Below are 14,358 nucleotides of genomic sequence, written 5' to 3'. Positions count from 1 at the left end.
AGTTCATTACTTTAATAACTGCTTAGGAATACACGATTTAATGTAGGAACTTTCTTTTAGAGACAATTTGAGTATTTTTATTAATGTTTTCTCCCACATACAAAAATAAATAATATTCTTCGAAAATTTTTAAATCTAGTTTTATTGACATTTCATCTAAAATAAATATGCAGTTTCAGGTTCAATTTCTTCTTGAATCTAAGACTCTTTTTCTTCCATTTGATATCGTCTACTTGGATTTGAAACATTTCTAAAATAAAATAATGAATATTTTTAAAATTGTCTTTATTTTGTAATCGATTATAAAATCTTATCATATGATACGTTTATTCTGTTTTAATATGTTTTCCAAACGACAGTTGCCTTAGGCAATTTAGTTTAGACTAAGTTTTTACGACAATCAGCTTAGTTTTAGTCTCACATTCATTATTTTTTCAATATACCTTAATAATAAAATAAAGAACTTAACTGCTGCTTCGTTTTTCAAGTGGACTAAAAAGAAGAAAATAATTTTATTTTTGTAAAACCTAAAATAAACAGCCGATGCGGCACTTCTGGGAGAGGAGGATTTTCCGTGGTAACAAGAGAGGAATAAATAACCTCCAAAAGAAATAAATAACTTCATAGAGAAACGCGTTTTTCAATTTTTTGTTTTATTTTTTGCTTCTATTTACTTTTGTGTTACTTTATGCAGGGAAATAGTCCAAATTTTGATCCACGATAAAATGGCAACAAATTTTGGTTGCAATATTGGCAACCAAAATTTTATTATCAGTCTTTTAATAAATGAATTTTAATTTTCTTCATTCACACAAACATGCATCATATGGTTCATTTTGGCCCTCTACTGCTAATATAGGTGTACCACAATGAAATATATTTACAAGTAGAAAGTGCTTCAACTGAAAACTTGTACTTTAAAATTATTTTTGAAAAAATCAAGTTTCTTAATTATCTTTAAACAATGTTTGATAAATTTAGTTATCTATTTTCCTAGTCTAAATTTAGTTGTTCATGTGTGTGATTTTCCAACAGCTACCGTATTGCACCATCCATCCCTTATGTACCAATTGTATGAGCTCAAGCATGTCTTTTCTTTTAACCTGTTTTTTTTTTTTTATTTTTTTTTTTGTACGTAACTGCTGTTGAGCAGTCGACCCAATTCTGAGTTTACTACTATCAAAATTTTTGTAACTTTGAACTCAATCCAGAAAACAGGAGAACTTTTCAAAAACAAGCATTGGGACAAACTAACTTTTGTTAAAGACTTTTTGATGAAACTATCCCGCATTTGGGTTACTTCAAAATGAAAACCTCTCATGGTGAGCCCGACGGCAAGGGGATTCTAACCCGTGATCCGTCTACCACTGAGCATATTTTATGGGAGAGTTGAGGTCCATGCGAGCCGGGCGTAGAACTCGAATCGACCAATCAATGCTAGGTTTGAACCTCCGTCACCTCAGGAGCGTTCTATAACGGCTCTTCTGAATTGTTTGACGATAAATAAAATACATGCTATAAAATAGCGCGTCTCATTTTTATCTTGAATCGTCGTTGAAAAGCTGACCCAATTTTTTGGGTTTACGACTACCAATGCTCAACTCCGTAGCCTTGTAATTTTGAACCCAATCCAGAAGACAAGGGAACTCATGGATCAGTATTGGGACGCATTTTCCTTCGAGGAGGACGTTTTGATGGAACTAACCCGCATTTGCGTTGCATGGAGAGGATGAAAACGAGAACCTCTCACGGTTAGCCTGATGGCAAACCGACTCTAACTCAAGATTCATCTACCACTGTGGATATTTTGCGTCCGCACTGTGGTCGGTGCAAGCCGGATGCGGATTTGTATCTACCAGTCGTCGCTGGGATTCGAAACCGGTTCACCTCATTGGAAGGCGAACGCCTTGTAGCGATCAGAAAATGAGTGAAACTGAAGATGAAATTCAGAACGGAGCTTAAGGCAAATTTTTGACACTCTAGCTTTTCTTACAAATTTGAATGACGATGAATTGCTTCAACGATAATATCGTGCCAATGTATACTTGTAGCTGCCAGAAAGCTAACAAAACCATGCTTTAGTCGATCAAAACTTGTTTAGCCATTTATCTCAAAGTTCTAGTTAAAATTTGAGAGCTCTAGATGCTCTTGAGATAATCAGAATTATTATCAACGAAAAATTCACTTTTTGTATAAAACTTGACAAATTCTGCTCGTAGCGGTTAGGAAACGATTAACCTGCTTATCATAGAAGGAAATTCTTGTACAGATTTGAGAGTTCTGACTGGTCAGAAAGTGGTCTAAATTGCATTACAAGATTCGAACGCTACAGACACGAAAGCAAGTTGGAAAAAAACATAGTTGAAAAAATAGAATATGGAAATATCGCCTTTATTTTCACAACTTGAAAACTATGAAGAATTTTTATTAAGGAAAGGAAAATATTTCAAAAATAAAACATTTTCACTTACCTGCATTTCTTGAAATTTTGACTTTCCCTGCAAAAAAAAAAAATAAATTTTTTATTAATTAATTACATTTAAAATAGTTTATTTTCTGGGGTAACAATGATGCTGTTTTTTTTTTTTTNTTTTTTTTTTTTTTTTTTTTTTTTTTTTTTTTTTTTTTTTTTTTTTTTTTTTTTTTTTTGAAATATTGAAAAACATTTTTTGTTTCCAAGACTGTTGCGGTTTCAAGTTGTACAGTTTTTAAGATGTGCTATTTTAACTTTTATTGTTATTTTTTTTCTTTAACTTTGAAATTTGCTTTGCTTTAAATGCTTGAAATTTATTTTTAATTCCTCGCATTTCAGGTTTGGAACTATTTCTTCAACGAAGACTTATTTTTTTATTTTGTTTTGTTGAACAAAAATTAGTTTAGGACATTATACATGTGCCGAATTTTAAAACAATTTATTTGTTGAGTTATAAGTATTTTGTAAAAATAAATTAATTAATTGCTTAAAATTGAGGATTCATCTGAAAACGATAAACAAATCTCATAATAATTCTTGGAAAGAGCGAGAGAATATTTTCTATAAAGCGTGAATAAAATTCTCAAACAAATGTTTCAATATTTCCTATTCTAAACGAATTTTATTATCATTTCACAAACACGGCGTTTCGTAATCACCGCTCGTTATACATATTTTTTAAAACCTTTGCCAACAATGAAGTACAAAAACATACAAATAGTAGAATTCCTCTTTAATGAATAAATATTAAAGCAAGGAAAAAGGTTAAACATTGACGACACCTGACAAATCCTTAACTAGAATTAAAACATTCAGCAAAACCTGTTTGTTTGCCTTAGGAAATTGAAAAGAGATGGATAAGGGATTTTGAGAAACAACTTTAAATTTAATCCGGTATTCAAACTGGTTTTGAGGATTTTAATTCAACTCAATTATTGTTTATCTCTACTGCTCAGAGCTGGGATGGCTCAATGATTAAGGCACTGAGCTATCATTGAGAAGTACTGGACTTCAAACCCTGTTCGTTTTTTGAAACTACCCCCTCCAGTTTTCGATTATAACTTTCCCTGAAAGTAAAGGCGATTGGTGCGCAATGCTGTCCACATTGCCACTATCTTTTTATTGGTCAGAAAATTATTATCCATGACCCCTTGGCCCACTATGATCTGTTGCGAAAATGCTTCAACTGTTGGTCTCATTTCGATAACGTTTTTGTTTTTTTTTTCTTCTCTTAAGTATCTCTTAAGTATTTTGTTTCGTTTACTGTGTGAGATTTTTTCTTTACTTTTAAAAATCGATTTTAAACTCTGTAATAAAAAAAAAGATAGTACAGTCAACAATTTTTTTCATATCAAACATCTATTATTTAAAAATGAAATATTTTACATGATAATGATTTACTTACCTCGTCGCTAACACTACCCTTCATGCATTCAATACACTGAAAAAAGTAAGATGTAATTAATGCACTCTAAATGACTAAATGCGCTCAAAAAGTAAATTAATTACATCAAGATGTTAAATCTTTCGACTGTTCAATGACAACAATATAGAAATCATAGTTTTCAGATTAAAGAAGACTCCTTCCACCGTATTTTAACGGTCAAATTTCCGAAATCGTTGAAAAAGGGTTATAATTATTATTTATTTTTTATTACAATTTAACTTATTTTTTGATTATTAATTTATCTTGCGTGTGTAGCTACGGAATCGATCTGCATGCTTTAGGCCTACCCAAACTAATGAAATTGTATCTTAGGGCATGAAAAACTGATTGTTAGAAAAGAAATTAAATTATTTCTTTTATTTAAACATTTGCACCTACTGTGCATAATGCGTTTTTAGGTAGGTGTATGCAAAGTACAGGAGAATAAGATAAAACGGGGAGAAATTAAATGTCCTTTATATAGTTTGTCTAAGCTAAGAACTCCTCCCGCTACAAAGTCTGAAGCCGCCTGGTGCTATGGAAACAAGAATGGCGCATTTTATAGAGGGCAGCAATAAGTAAATTGAAGAGGGTAAATTGAAGTAAAATTTAAAAAAATTGTTTTAAATTTCATCTCCTTTGCTCCATCGATTTCTAAAGCTGTTAAGGTGTAAAATATAGATTTTTTAGAGAGCTTTTGGCATAGCGTTTGCCTTAAGTTAACCATAACACAAACCCCATTTTTTTACCCCTTAAGGCCCCTTAAGCGATTTGTAACGAATTTCTCGCGCATGCGCTTTTAAGATCAAATAGCGTTAATGTTAGAGATAGGGGGAACCATAACCATATGCAAAATCTCTCTATTTTCCTAAATTGTTCCTTCAGAAGGTTTCAGTCTATGCTAAAATTATCTTTCAAGGTTTTCTCAACTTACAAGCTATTGTTTTTAAAATAATTCGTACTCCAAAAAAGTTATCTTTAATATCTGCATAATTAGAATTATGCAATGTCTATAGAATATATAAAAAAGGTAAATAAATTAAATTGAAAATTTATGAAGCAGTTATCGGGCTTGTATTATTTCATGGTAGTGAAACTTGGTAGTGAACGAACAAAGATGGAAACACGTTATTCATATTTCAAATAAAAAGTTAAAGCAGAAGTTTTAGACGAATTCAAAAAAAAATATTTGCAGTGAATGATTAGAAATAATTGTAAACTTGTGCCTTTAATAAAACGAAATCATCACTCGATTAATGACTGGATCCTACAGAAAGAATGAACAGAAATATGATTTTGAGAAGAAAAAAAATTAACTGAAAACCAATCATCTCAAGACCCAGGGGTTCCGTAGTGCACTGATCGTTAAGTCATCACCGAAGTCAAGCATCACTGGCTGCGGTCGGTGTGCGGATGGGTGACCTCTTGGATTAGTCTGTGTCGGGACCGAGGGTGTGCGGTATGGGTCCTCGTTAAACTGTTCTACCGTAAAGTGCTCGACTTTGAGTGCAGGTCGTCGGGCTACTGATGCAGGGTTGCCATCCCCTCTGCAGAGGATCAAAATTGTCATCCTCAGGGATGTTTCCCAGACCATCGCCAATAGCCCATTGTGCAGCTCTAGTGCGACGTAAATGAACTATAACAACAAGACCCAGGGGACGATAAAAATAGAGATTTCACAAAAATATTTTGAAAAAAAAAGTTCGAACTTATGAAAATTTCAGACTAGAAATCTAAGAGCAGGAAGGTTTGGAATAACACAGTTCAGCAAGCCAAGGCCCACAGTAGGCGTTAGGTAAATTAAAGAAGGCATAAAAAAAAGGTTTGTTTTTTGGTAATATTATCGCAGTATTTTCTCAGTATATTCCCATAAAAATACTACATTCTAAACAAATATTAAAATTTTTACATACTGATGACATTTTTTCTTCATCTGTTTCTTCTGCACAGATGAAGTCTATAATGTGTTCTCCTTTGCAACCTTGAATTCCAGAGCAGCAACTTTTAAGTTCTTCTTCATCCTGAAAAATATAATAAAAAAAATTAATATTACACAGGGGAAACACAAACGAAATCAGGTTTTGAACAAATATTTGTTCGAAACTGATACGCGAAATTAAATGCAAATATGCATTTTTTTTTTTTAGATACAAAAGATAAACGTATCTTTCTCTGGTTGCAAAACAAACATCTAATGTGTTATCAAATTTGCTCCACATATTTTGTTGATTCCTTATCAATGTGTTTGTGGGGAAAGACCTTTAGACAATGCCAACCTTCATCTATCAAAAGGTACCTCAATATGCAATTAGGTTAGCATGTCTTATATACTACTGAATTGATATTTAATAATTGTAGTGCTAGTTACGCCATAATACTTCCCCACCAAAATTTCTCAGGGATAGAATTCAATGAACGAATTCCACTAGTTGCTGTATTTGTGAAATAACGGGAGAGTTGGATTAAGGTCACCTGGTTTTGAGCTTTAGCCATGAGAGGTGTATTAAGTTCATGACTATGCGTTCAGACTCTCCTGTGTTGCTATTAGCAGTCGAGTGCGTGCAGGATCCCGTTGAGTGTAAATGAGGCTGAGAAGCAACAGGGAGAGGAAGAGAATGACAACACAGTCACAAATAGCAGGTAAACTATTCAATGTGGACCATGCATTGAAGTAGTCGGGATCATATCACGTCCGCAGGTCACCAATGTGGGGAAAGACCCTTAGACAATGACAACATTCATTTATCAAATGAAACCTCAAGATTGAATTAAGTTAGTATGTCTTATATACTAGCAAATTGATGTTGAATAATCGTAATGGTAGTTACGCTACAGTGTTCTTTAAGTTTTTGCAGTGGTTTTGGCACCTATGGTTCATGTGTATAATCTTGTATTTAATGGTAATCTTTGTAAATATACACTGACGGGAAAAAAATACCAACACCAAGAAAAAATTATTGTAGAGTAATGAAATTTAGGCAATGCATTTGTTTGAGTAACATACTTAATTGATTAAAATTTCAAGATCACAGGGTAATGCGATTAAGGGAAAAACCATTTCATATGTGAAATACCGGTACATTAATAACCGGTGTAACCACCAGAATTTTGAATTCAAGCATGCAAACGGTCATGCATTGTGTCATGCAGATGCCGTATGTCAATTTGTGGGACGGAGTTCCATGCCTGTTGCACTTGGTCAGTCAATACAAGGATAGTTAAAGCTGGTTGTGGATGACGCTGAAGTTGTCGTCCAAAGATGTCCCATACGTGCTCGATTGGTGAATGATCTGGTGAACTAGCAGGCCAAGGCAACATGTCAACATTCTGTAGAGTATGTTGACTTACAACAACAGTATGAAAGTGAGCGTAATCCTGTTGGAAAATACTCCTTGAATTTTGCTCATGAATGACAACAAAACAAGTTGAAGCAGCATGTTGACATACAAATTTGCAGTGAAGATGTGTGGAATAAGCTCAAGAGTGCACCTAACTGTCATAGGGAATTGGTCCCCAAACCAAAACTCCAAGTGTAGGTCCAGTATGTCTAGGCCGGTGACAAGTTGGTAGCAAGCGCTCACCTGGCCTTCTTCTAACCAATATATGGCTATCACTGGCACCAAAGTCGAGCCGACTTTCATCAGAAAAGACAATAGATCTCAACTCAGTGAAAAAATATAGAGCTAAACATTTTCGAAAGACGTCAGGGGAAAAGGGAGTTTTCCCACGGTGATAGAGGTTTTTTTTACTTTAGATGATGCGCTTTTTGTTAGTTAAGACTTGATACCCATTTTAGTCAGACAAAAATGAAAACATTTTTCCAATTTAAAACATTTTAAAGAAGTATAGTTTTATGTCTGTAAGTTTCTTCGAATTCCTACTTAAATTTGGATGATAAAGTAATGATAATATAGCCATTAATTTAATTCGCAATATTTAAAAAACAATATAAATATTTTTCTGCCTCTCTCTTTTTCTTAATATAATAAAAACGGAACTTAGGAAGACGATCAAAAAAAAAATAATAAATTAAATAAAAGAACCACATTGCGCGAAAATGGGGTTACCCGAGGAGTGAATAAAAGGCAGGCGCTATTGTTTATTGACGAAATTCGATTGCGGGTAAGAGTGCTAAATGATGTCCGGTTTAGAAAGGTGCATCCCGGATTTCCTTTATATCTTTGATTCCGTTTTCGTAAGCTAATATTGAGTTTGATTTATTAATGCTTTAACTTTGTTTCAAAAATAAATGCTCTTTTAATAAGTGATTTAGTAGATTGAGTGAATAAGTAATGAGGGATTTAGTAAAATTAAACGGAAAATTAGAAAATGTACAATGCATTAAAAAAGCAATAAAAATTGTAAAATACTTACTATTGCTCCAGTAAAATCCATTGCACCAATGCATTGAGCCGGTTTATTATCCTTATCACCGCCTTTAAAATATAATTTATTTTTTAATTTAAGGTTTTAAATAACTTTACACACAAAAATGTAAAAGCTTGCCAGAATATTTTATAATTCAGGTGTTCTATGGAACACGTATAGTGTAAAATATTTTGATGTATCTTAAGGCCAAAAATCGTGCCAACTACATACTTAACAGCAAAGTGGTGCATTGAAGCGCCATATATAACTCTTTAATCTAGGTGTTTCGCTTAATTAAGAACCAAAATTGTTCCTGTTAAAGTGAAACACCAATTTTTTTTTTAAATGCTACTTGATGTTAAGTATAGCATTAAAAAAATTATAAAGTGCTAATTATTAATTTAAAATACAAAGAAATTTTTTTTATAAATAAAATCAGTTTGTTAATCAAACATACACGCAGCAGAGAGAGAAATATATAAATTAGAACTAGGCTTAACAAAATTGAATCGGATAGAAATAAATTATTATAAAATTATTAAATACAATTGCGTGCTAGGACTTCAAGAAGAAGTAAACCTCCCATAACCCCACATGTGATCTATGACGTCAGCGCAAGCAAATCTTTATCAGCAAAATGGCGTATTAAAGTTGAGCTAAGTTCCTTTACAAAAATTAGAACGTTAATTAACGATAAGTTAATTAAATGCGGAGCCATATCGCACATCGAAACAGTTGAAATATAATTCTTTCTCATCCTCATCTTTTACTTAACTTGGATTTATTATTTGTTTATGTATTTTATTGTAACGGTGTTATATTTTTGTTTTGCGTACCTGGCAACTTCGATGTATTATTAGTTTGTTCATGTTCCACGTGTCTTCGTGTCTGTCTTTGTATTAAGTCTCTGTGTAAATGTATGGTAAAAAAGAATTGAAATCTTTGAGAAAGAATCTTTGTGAAAGAATTTCGAATGTATCACTTAAGAGAATTGATGCTTGATGGGCTTGGCTTACTTGAAATATAATGGAAAGAACAGTTGCTAACGTAAACTAATGCCACGTTTCAACAACCAATCAGGATCGAGATAACCACGCTACGTCACTTGCAGGTATCCCATTGACAGATTCATGTAAATATTTTGATAAAAATATAATTATCGTTATTTTACAACAAATACAACGATTATACAACTAAAAAGATACATGGCTTTTATAATATTTTACTTCCGTTTCAGTGGAATGTTCAGCATCGTACGAAAATAAAAACAAACTTTTCCTTTCTCGTGATAAATTTGACGTTGTCGTCTGGTGGTTTCCAAACGTAGGACAAAATTGGAGAAAATAATTCATGAATGGTGTAAATGCTTATTTACTGTAACTTAGTGAAACTTAATGAACTTAGTGTAAGCTTTCTCACTTATTGGAGCTTAGATTGAACTACATCTTTTAAGTGTTTATGAACACATGCTAACACACAATTTTTAGAGTTTTTTATTGCTGATTTCGGATAAGACCACAGTTTTCAGAGTGTACAATGTTTTTAGGCATTCTACATAAAATGATCTTTCAAGCTGAACTTTTCGTGTAGAATTTCAATTCAATGTTTGAAGGTAATGTATTTTGCGAATAATAATATATTATTTTTGAATCGAAAAACTTCGTCAGCTTCAAAACTTAACCAGAATATGTTCAGAGGTCTTGTTAAATGGGCGTCCGTTTTGAGCGCTCGAATTATGTCTACTTCTTCAACCTTAATGTTTGAAGCTAATGAAGTTTTTCCATTGACAAATGTTTATCTTTCCGAGTCATGAATATCGTTCCAAGTCATGTGAGTCCGAATCTTACACAAACAAAGTGTCAATGTTATAGGTTCAAAAGGGTAGCCTCAAATATACTAATTAATTAGTGCTAACTATTAATTAAATTACAGATTCAGAGACAAAAGAGAAACTTTTTGTGAATAAACGCATCTTTTACTAGGCGGATTTCAAAATGCGGGGAAGGGAGTAGCCGCAATTGGAAAAATATGATCCGTATAGTTTATGCAAGAGAATGGTCTAAAGTATAGGCTTCTCAATATTACTTTTTTTTTTTTTAAATTTTTCGCTATCTCTGGATTTTTTCTAACCGAATCAAAATATTTTTGCACTCACTCTATCAAATTCATTTATCCAAAGATAATTTATCATTATTTAATATTTTTATAATTATTTTATTTAATGATAGGTGAAAAACTTCTGAATTGCAAGGTACACAGTTGCTTACATCAGTTTAACGAATGCAATTTTAATTGAAAAAATTCAAAATGTGAACGAAATTAATGGGATAGTTCCCGAGAAAACCTCGCAAACTTTTTAAATGAATCGAAAAACTTTTATAAGCAATTATAAAATAAATGGCAATTCCAAAGATAGTTCCATTCAAAAAAAAATTTTTGGTTATTATTTACTATTTTTTATTAATTTACTTAATAACAGTAGAAAATTATTTCAATAGTGATGCATGCAAGTTTTCACCATTTTAAGCTGCATAATTTTAAGTGCCAAAATACAAAATTTAAAAGGAAATCGATCGAATTGTTCATGAAATTTTTCAAAATTTCATAGAGGCAGTATTTTTAAACTTTAATTTCTCAAAAAATAAATTTCGTACTTTATCTTGAAAATTACACATTTTAAGATGAAGTAAAAATTAGTTAATTCAGGAATTTCAACCATTATTAAACAAAAAATAATTATTTAAAGTTATTTTACATGAAATTATTTTTGGGGAGACTTTTTTAACTACGTGCAGAAAATTCTAAATATTAAAGCACTCCCTTAAGGATACGAAACGTGGCAAAACACACTAACAGTCTCCAAAACATTCGAATACTCTCCTGACCTGACTTAGTTATAGCTATATTAACTGTAATATAGCTATAACTATGTTACTATTTAATTAATGAACGAATTGTAATTGCGAACTGCGAATGAAATTGCGAAATGTAATTGCGAAATGTAAAAATGTAACTGCTTGAATGTAATTGCGAGCATATTTTCCAGTTGCTGCAACACCCCATGTCTTAGCATAAAAATATTAAAGCAATCGAAATTAAAGTGGAAAGCATGTTTTAGTGAATGATTCTATAAATGAAATAACATTTAGCACAAATTAGAATAGTTAAGGCCATTCCGTTGAGTCATTAAAATTTTCCTTAGTTTGAATTTCATCATTAGAACTAAAGTTGTTGGTGGTGGAATATTCCTGCCCATATTACACAGTTGATAATTTTTTTTAATTCGTAGTTTTAAATCACAAAAGCATCATTGCATAATACTGAATGTCTCTCAAAAGACATATATATATATATATATATATATATACACCTTCCTATCTCCCTATAAAAAAACCAACCGAGTATGGATCTGATAATTTTGTTTAAATCTTTTATCAGCTACTAAATTTAAAGAAAAATATATTCTGTAAGAAATTGATTAAACAATCTATTATTTAATTTAAAATTCTGAAATAATAAATAAAAATCAAAAGAGAATTTTCCTGAGAATTTAATTTTCAGTTTTAAGGAAATAATGAATTTGATTAAATTATAAATTGGTTTACGTTAAACTTACATAGCAAAGTTTTCGCCATCCGCATTTCTTCAGGACTTGGCGGATCAGCTGATGCAAATCCAGTAGCAAAAATCAAACAAAGAGCTGAGACGAGAAATACAGACATTTTGGATAGAGCGAGCTGATTTGAAAATGAAGAGTTTACTGAGTGAATAGTTATTTAAAATTTTATATTGCTTTATATAGTGCATATAACAGGAAAATTGTTATTAATGGATTTGAGCTTGTAATGGAATTTTTATATCTCGCTATTAGAATTACTGTTGGCTAGCACATAATACTCATTGCATGAATTAGTTACAAAAAAATAGCATGATTCCTTGTATTAAATATTTGCAGTATGATGTCCGTAGCGTGACAATTAACAATGAGCAATCCGTATTAAACTGACAATAGTTGATACATTTTCTCTTTTTTCAGATTTAAAAAATAAATTATTAGTCCTAAGATAAAAGTATATTATTTGATATATATTTAATCAGTTTTGTGATTTCCCGGAATGTTGCGAAAGTCCCTTCACTTTAAAAAATATGTATATTTCCTTATGCTTAAAAGAGATTTCCAAAAATATACAAAACAGATCACTAGTTTTATTTTTTATCAGTTTTTACTATCATTATATTTGCATACTTCCGCCACGAAGGTATTCAAAATAGCTGCTGTTTTTCAGCTATTCTTCTACAAAATTATATTTTTCGTCCAATTCGGGAAATGAAGTAAAAATTGGAAACATGTTTATAATAAAGGCTAATATTTATTTTATTTATTTATTTTTTATTTGTATTTTTTTTCTTACTTCCATTTTTTAAAATCCATGCATATGAAATACCAAATTTAGATAAACTGGAAATTATTATCAGGTTTCCAACATCAGATATTTTTGTCCCAAAAAAATCTTAAAATCATGAGGGAAACTGTCTACTGTTTGAAAAGATTTCAGTGTCATTTGGTTTATTCATATTTTTTCAGCGGGGTTATTGAATTTTTTTATCTTCCTGATGAAAATTTTGTCATTAGGTATAGTCATATTTATAATATTTTTTCTTTTTACTTTCGCTTTATTCTTACAAATTCCTGCATATGAAATACTAAATTTCGATAAACTGGAAATTTATGGTTGGGTTTTTAAATTAGGATATTTTTACCTTAATAAGTTCACTATTCTTGAGAGGAAGCAATTGTCTCTTTATTGAAAAAACTTTAGTGTTTCGAATGTTGTTGTTTTTTTTCAGTTTTCTTTTCTTCTTTTGCAGCAGTACTTTAAAGTTCTTTTTTGCTTTTGTTTTACTTTCAAAAATTCAGACATAAAATCCAAAATTTAAATATGACTAAACTATATTGTCAGGTTTTGAAAATACGATTTTAGTGCTCTGAAAATATCATTGAGGGAATTTTATTTGCAAAAAAAGCCCCTTAAAAAAAACTAAAAAATAATCAAATGAAACTAATGGAAACCATTGTTTTTGAAATCAAAATTAAGAAAAATCTGCTTCGAATCATGAGAGCCATTTCTTGCGTTTCATACATAGGTTAGTTTCTTATGGTTATTTTCTTCTACTTTTTTTTTTTTAACAAAAAATTTTAGAAAAATATTATTTTTTCTATAACTTTTAACAAAGAATTAACAGGCATAAACGAAAGACATGAAACCAAAAATTTCAAACTATACTCATTGTAATGTTTAATTGAAAATGCATCTAAATAATCAAATTAATACTTTTTATTTTATAGGAAAGTAATAAAAATCATAAACATTCTTTGTTCCGATTTTCTAAAAACTCAAACTCATATCTGAATTCCTACAATTATTTTACACAACAATTATACTACATAACAATTATTTTAACACAAATAATATATGAAACTGGAAAGCATAATTTGATAAATTAATTTATATATATGAAAGAAAATTAAAACAAATCCAATAAAACTAAGCTAAAACTTAAAAAAAAGGTTTTTGAATCAGCCTAAACAGAAAAATAATTTTTGTTAGACCTATACTAAATACGTAGGATAAAAGGAGAATTTTTGTGAGCATTAACGTTTATTACAAAACTGACGCATGAGAAATTTTTCATTTTAAGTAAGACAAAAATAAAGTTATGTTATTCCTTATTATACATAACCATTCCTTTATCCGAATCATATATGAAACTGGAAAACATAATTTGATAAACTAATTTAGAGATATTAAAGAAAGAAAAGTCCAATAAAACAAAGCTAAAACTTAAAAAAAAAAAAGGTTTTTCAAGTAGTCTAAACAGAAAAAAATTTTTTAATGTTCGACCTAAACTAAATACGTTGGGTAAAAGGGAAATTGTTTGTGAGTATTAACGTTTATTACAAAAATGACGCAAGAGAAATTTTTCATTTTAAATAAGAAAAAAATAAAATTATTTTATCTTTCTCCGCTTACTTGAGGAAACGTAGCTTTTCAAAAAAGAGATATTTCATTTCATTGTTAATATTTATTTC

General features: G+C 30.6%; 1 protein-coding gene across 1 annotated transcript; it reads right to left on the bottom strand.

Annotated features, from left to right (window-relative positions):
- Positions 1 to 124: 124 nt before the first annotated feature.
- Positions 125 to 12,261, bottom strand: LOC107448724 (uncharacterized). Its single transcript, XM_043044158.2, has 6 exons — positions 11,884 to 12,261; positions 8,274 to 8,335; positions 5,813 to 5,920; positions 3,879 to 3,914; positions 2,472 to 2,498; positions 125 to 250 (listed from the first exon to the last, which is right to left on the bottom strand). The coding sequence occupies exons 1-6, from the start codon at positions 11,987 to 11,989 to the stop codon at positions 230 to 232; spliced, it is 360 nt and encodes a 119-aa protein (XP_042900092.1). The 5' UTR covers positions 11,990 to 12,261; the 3' UTR covers positions 125 to 229.
- Positions 12,262 to 14,358: the final 2,097 nt, after the last annotated feature.

The sequence above is a fragment of the Parasteatoda tepidariorum genome, chromosome 4 (genome assembly GCF_043381705.1).
Source record: "Parasteatoda tepidariorum isolate YZ-2023 chromosome 4, CAS_Ptep_4.0, whole genome shotgun sequence".
Lineage (NCBI taxonomy): Eukaryota > Metazoa > Arthropoda > Arachnida > Araneae > Theridiidae > Parasteatoda > Parasteatoda tepidariorum.
The sequence above is the reverse complement of the archived record's forward strand: the minus strand, read 5'-3'. Positions and strand labels throughout refer to the sequence as shown.

Bases quoted from the DNA above. Each gene is read 5' to 3' on its own strand.
- LOC107448724 (XM_043044158.2), bottom strand. From the start codon at position 11,989: ATGTCTGTATTTCTCGTCTCAGCTCTTTGTTTGATTTTTGCTACTGGA. The intron at 5,921-8,273 runs GTAAGTATTTTA...TATATTTTTCAG, and splicing joins TGGATTTTACTGGAGCAATA to GATGAAGAAGAACTTAAAAG. The intron at 3,915-5,812 runs GTATGTAAAAAT...TACTTTTTTCAG, and splicing joins ATGAAGAAAAAATGTCATCA to TGTATTGAATGCATGAAGGG.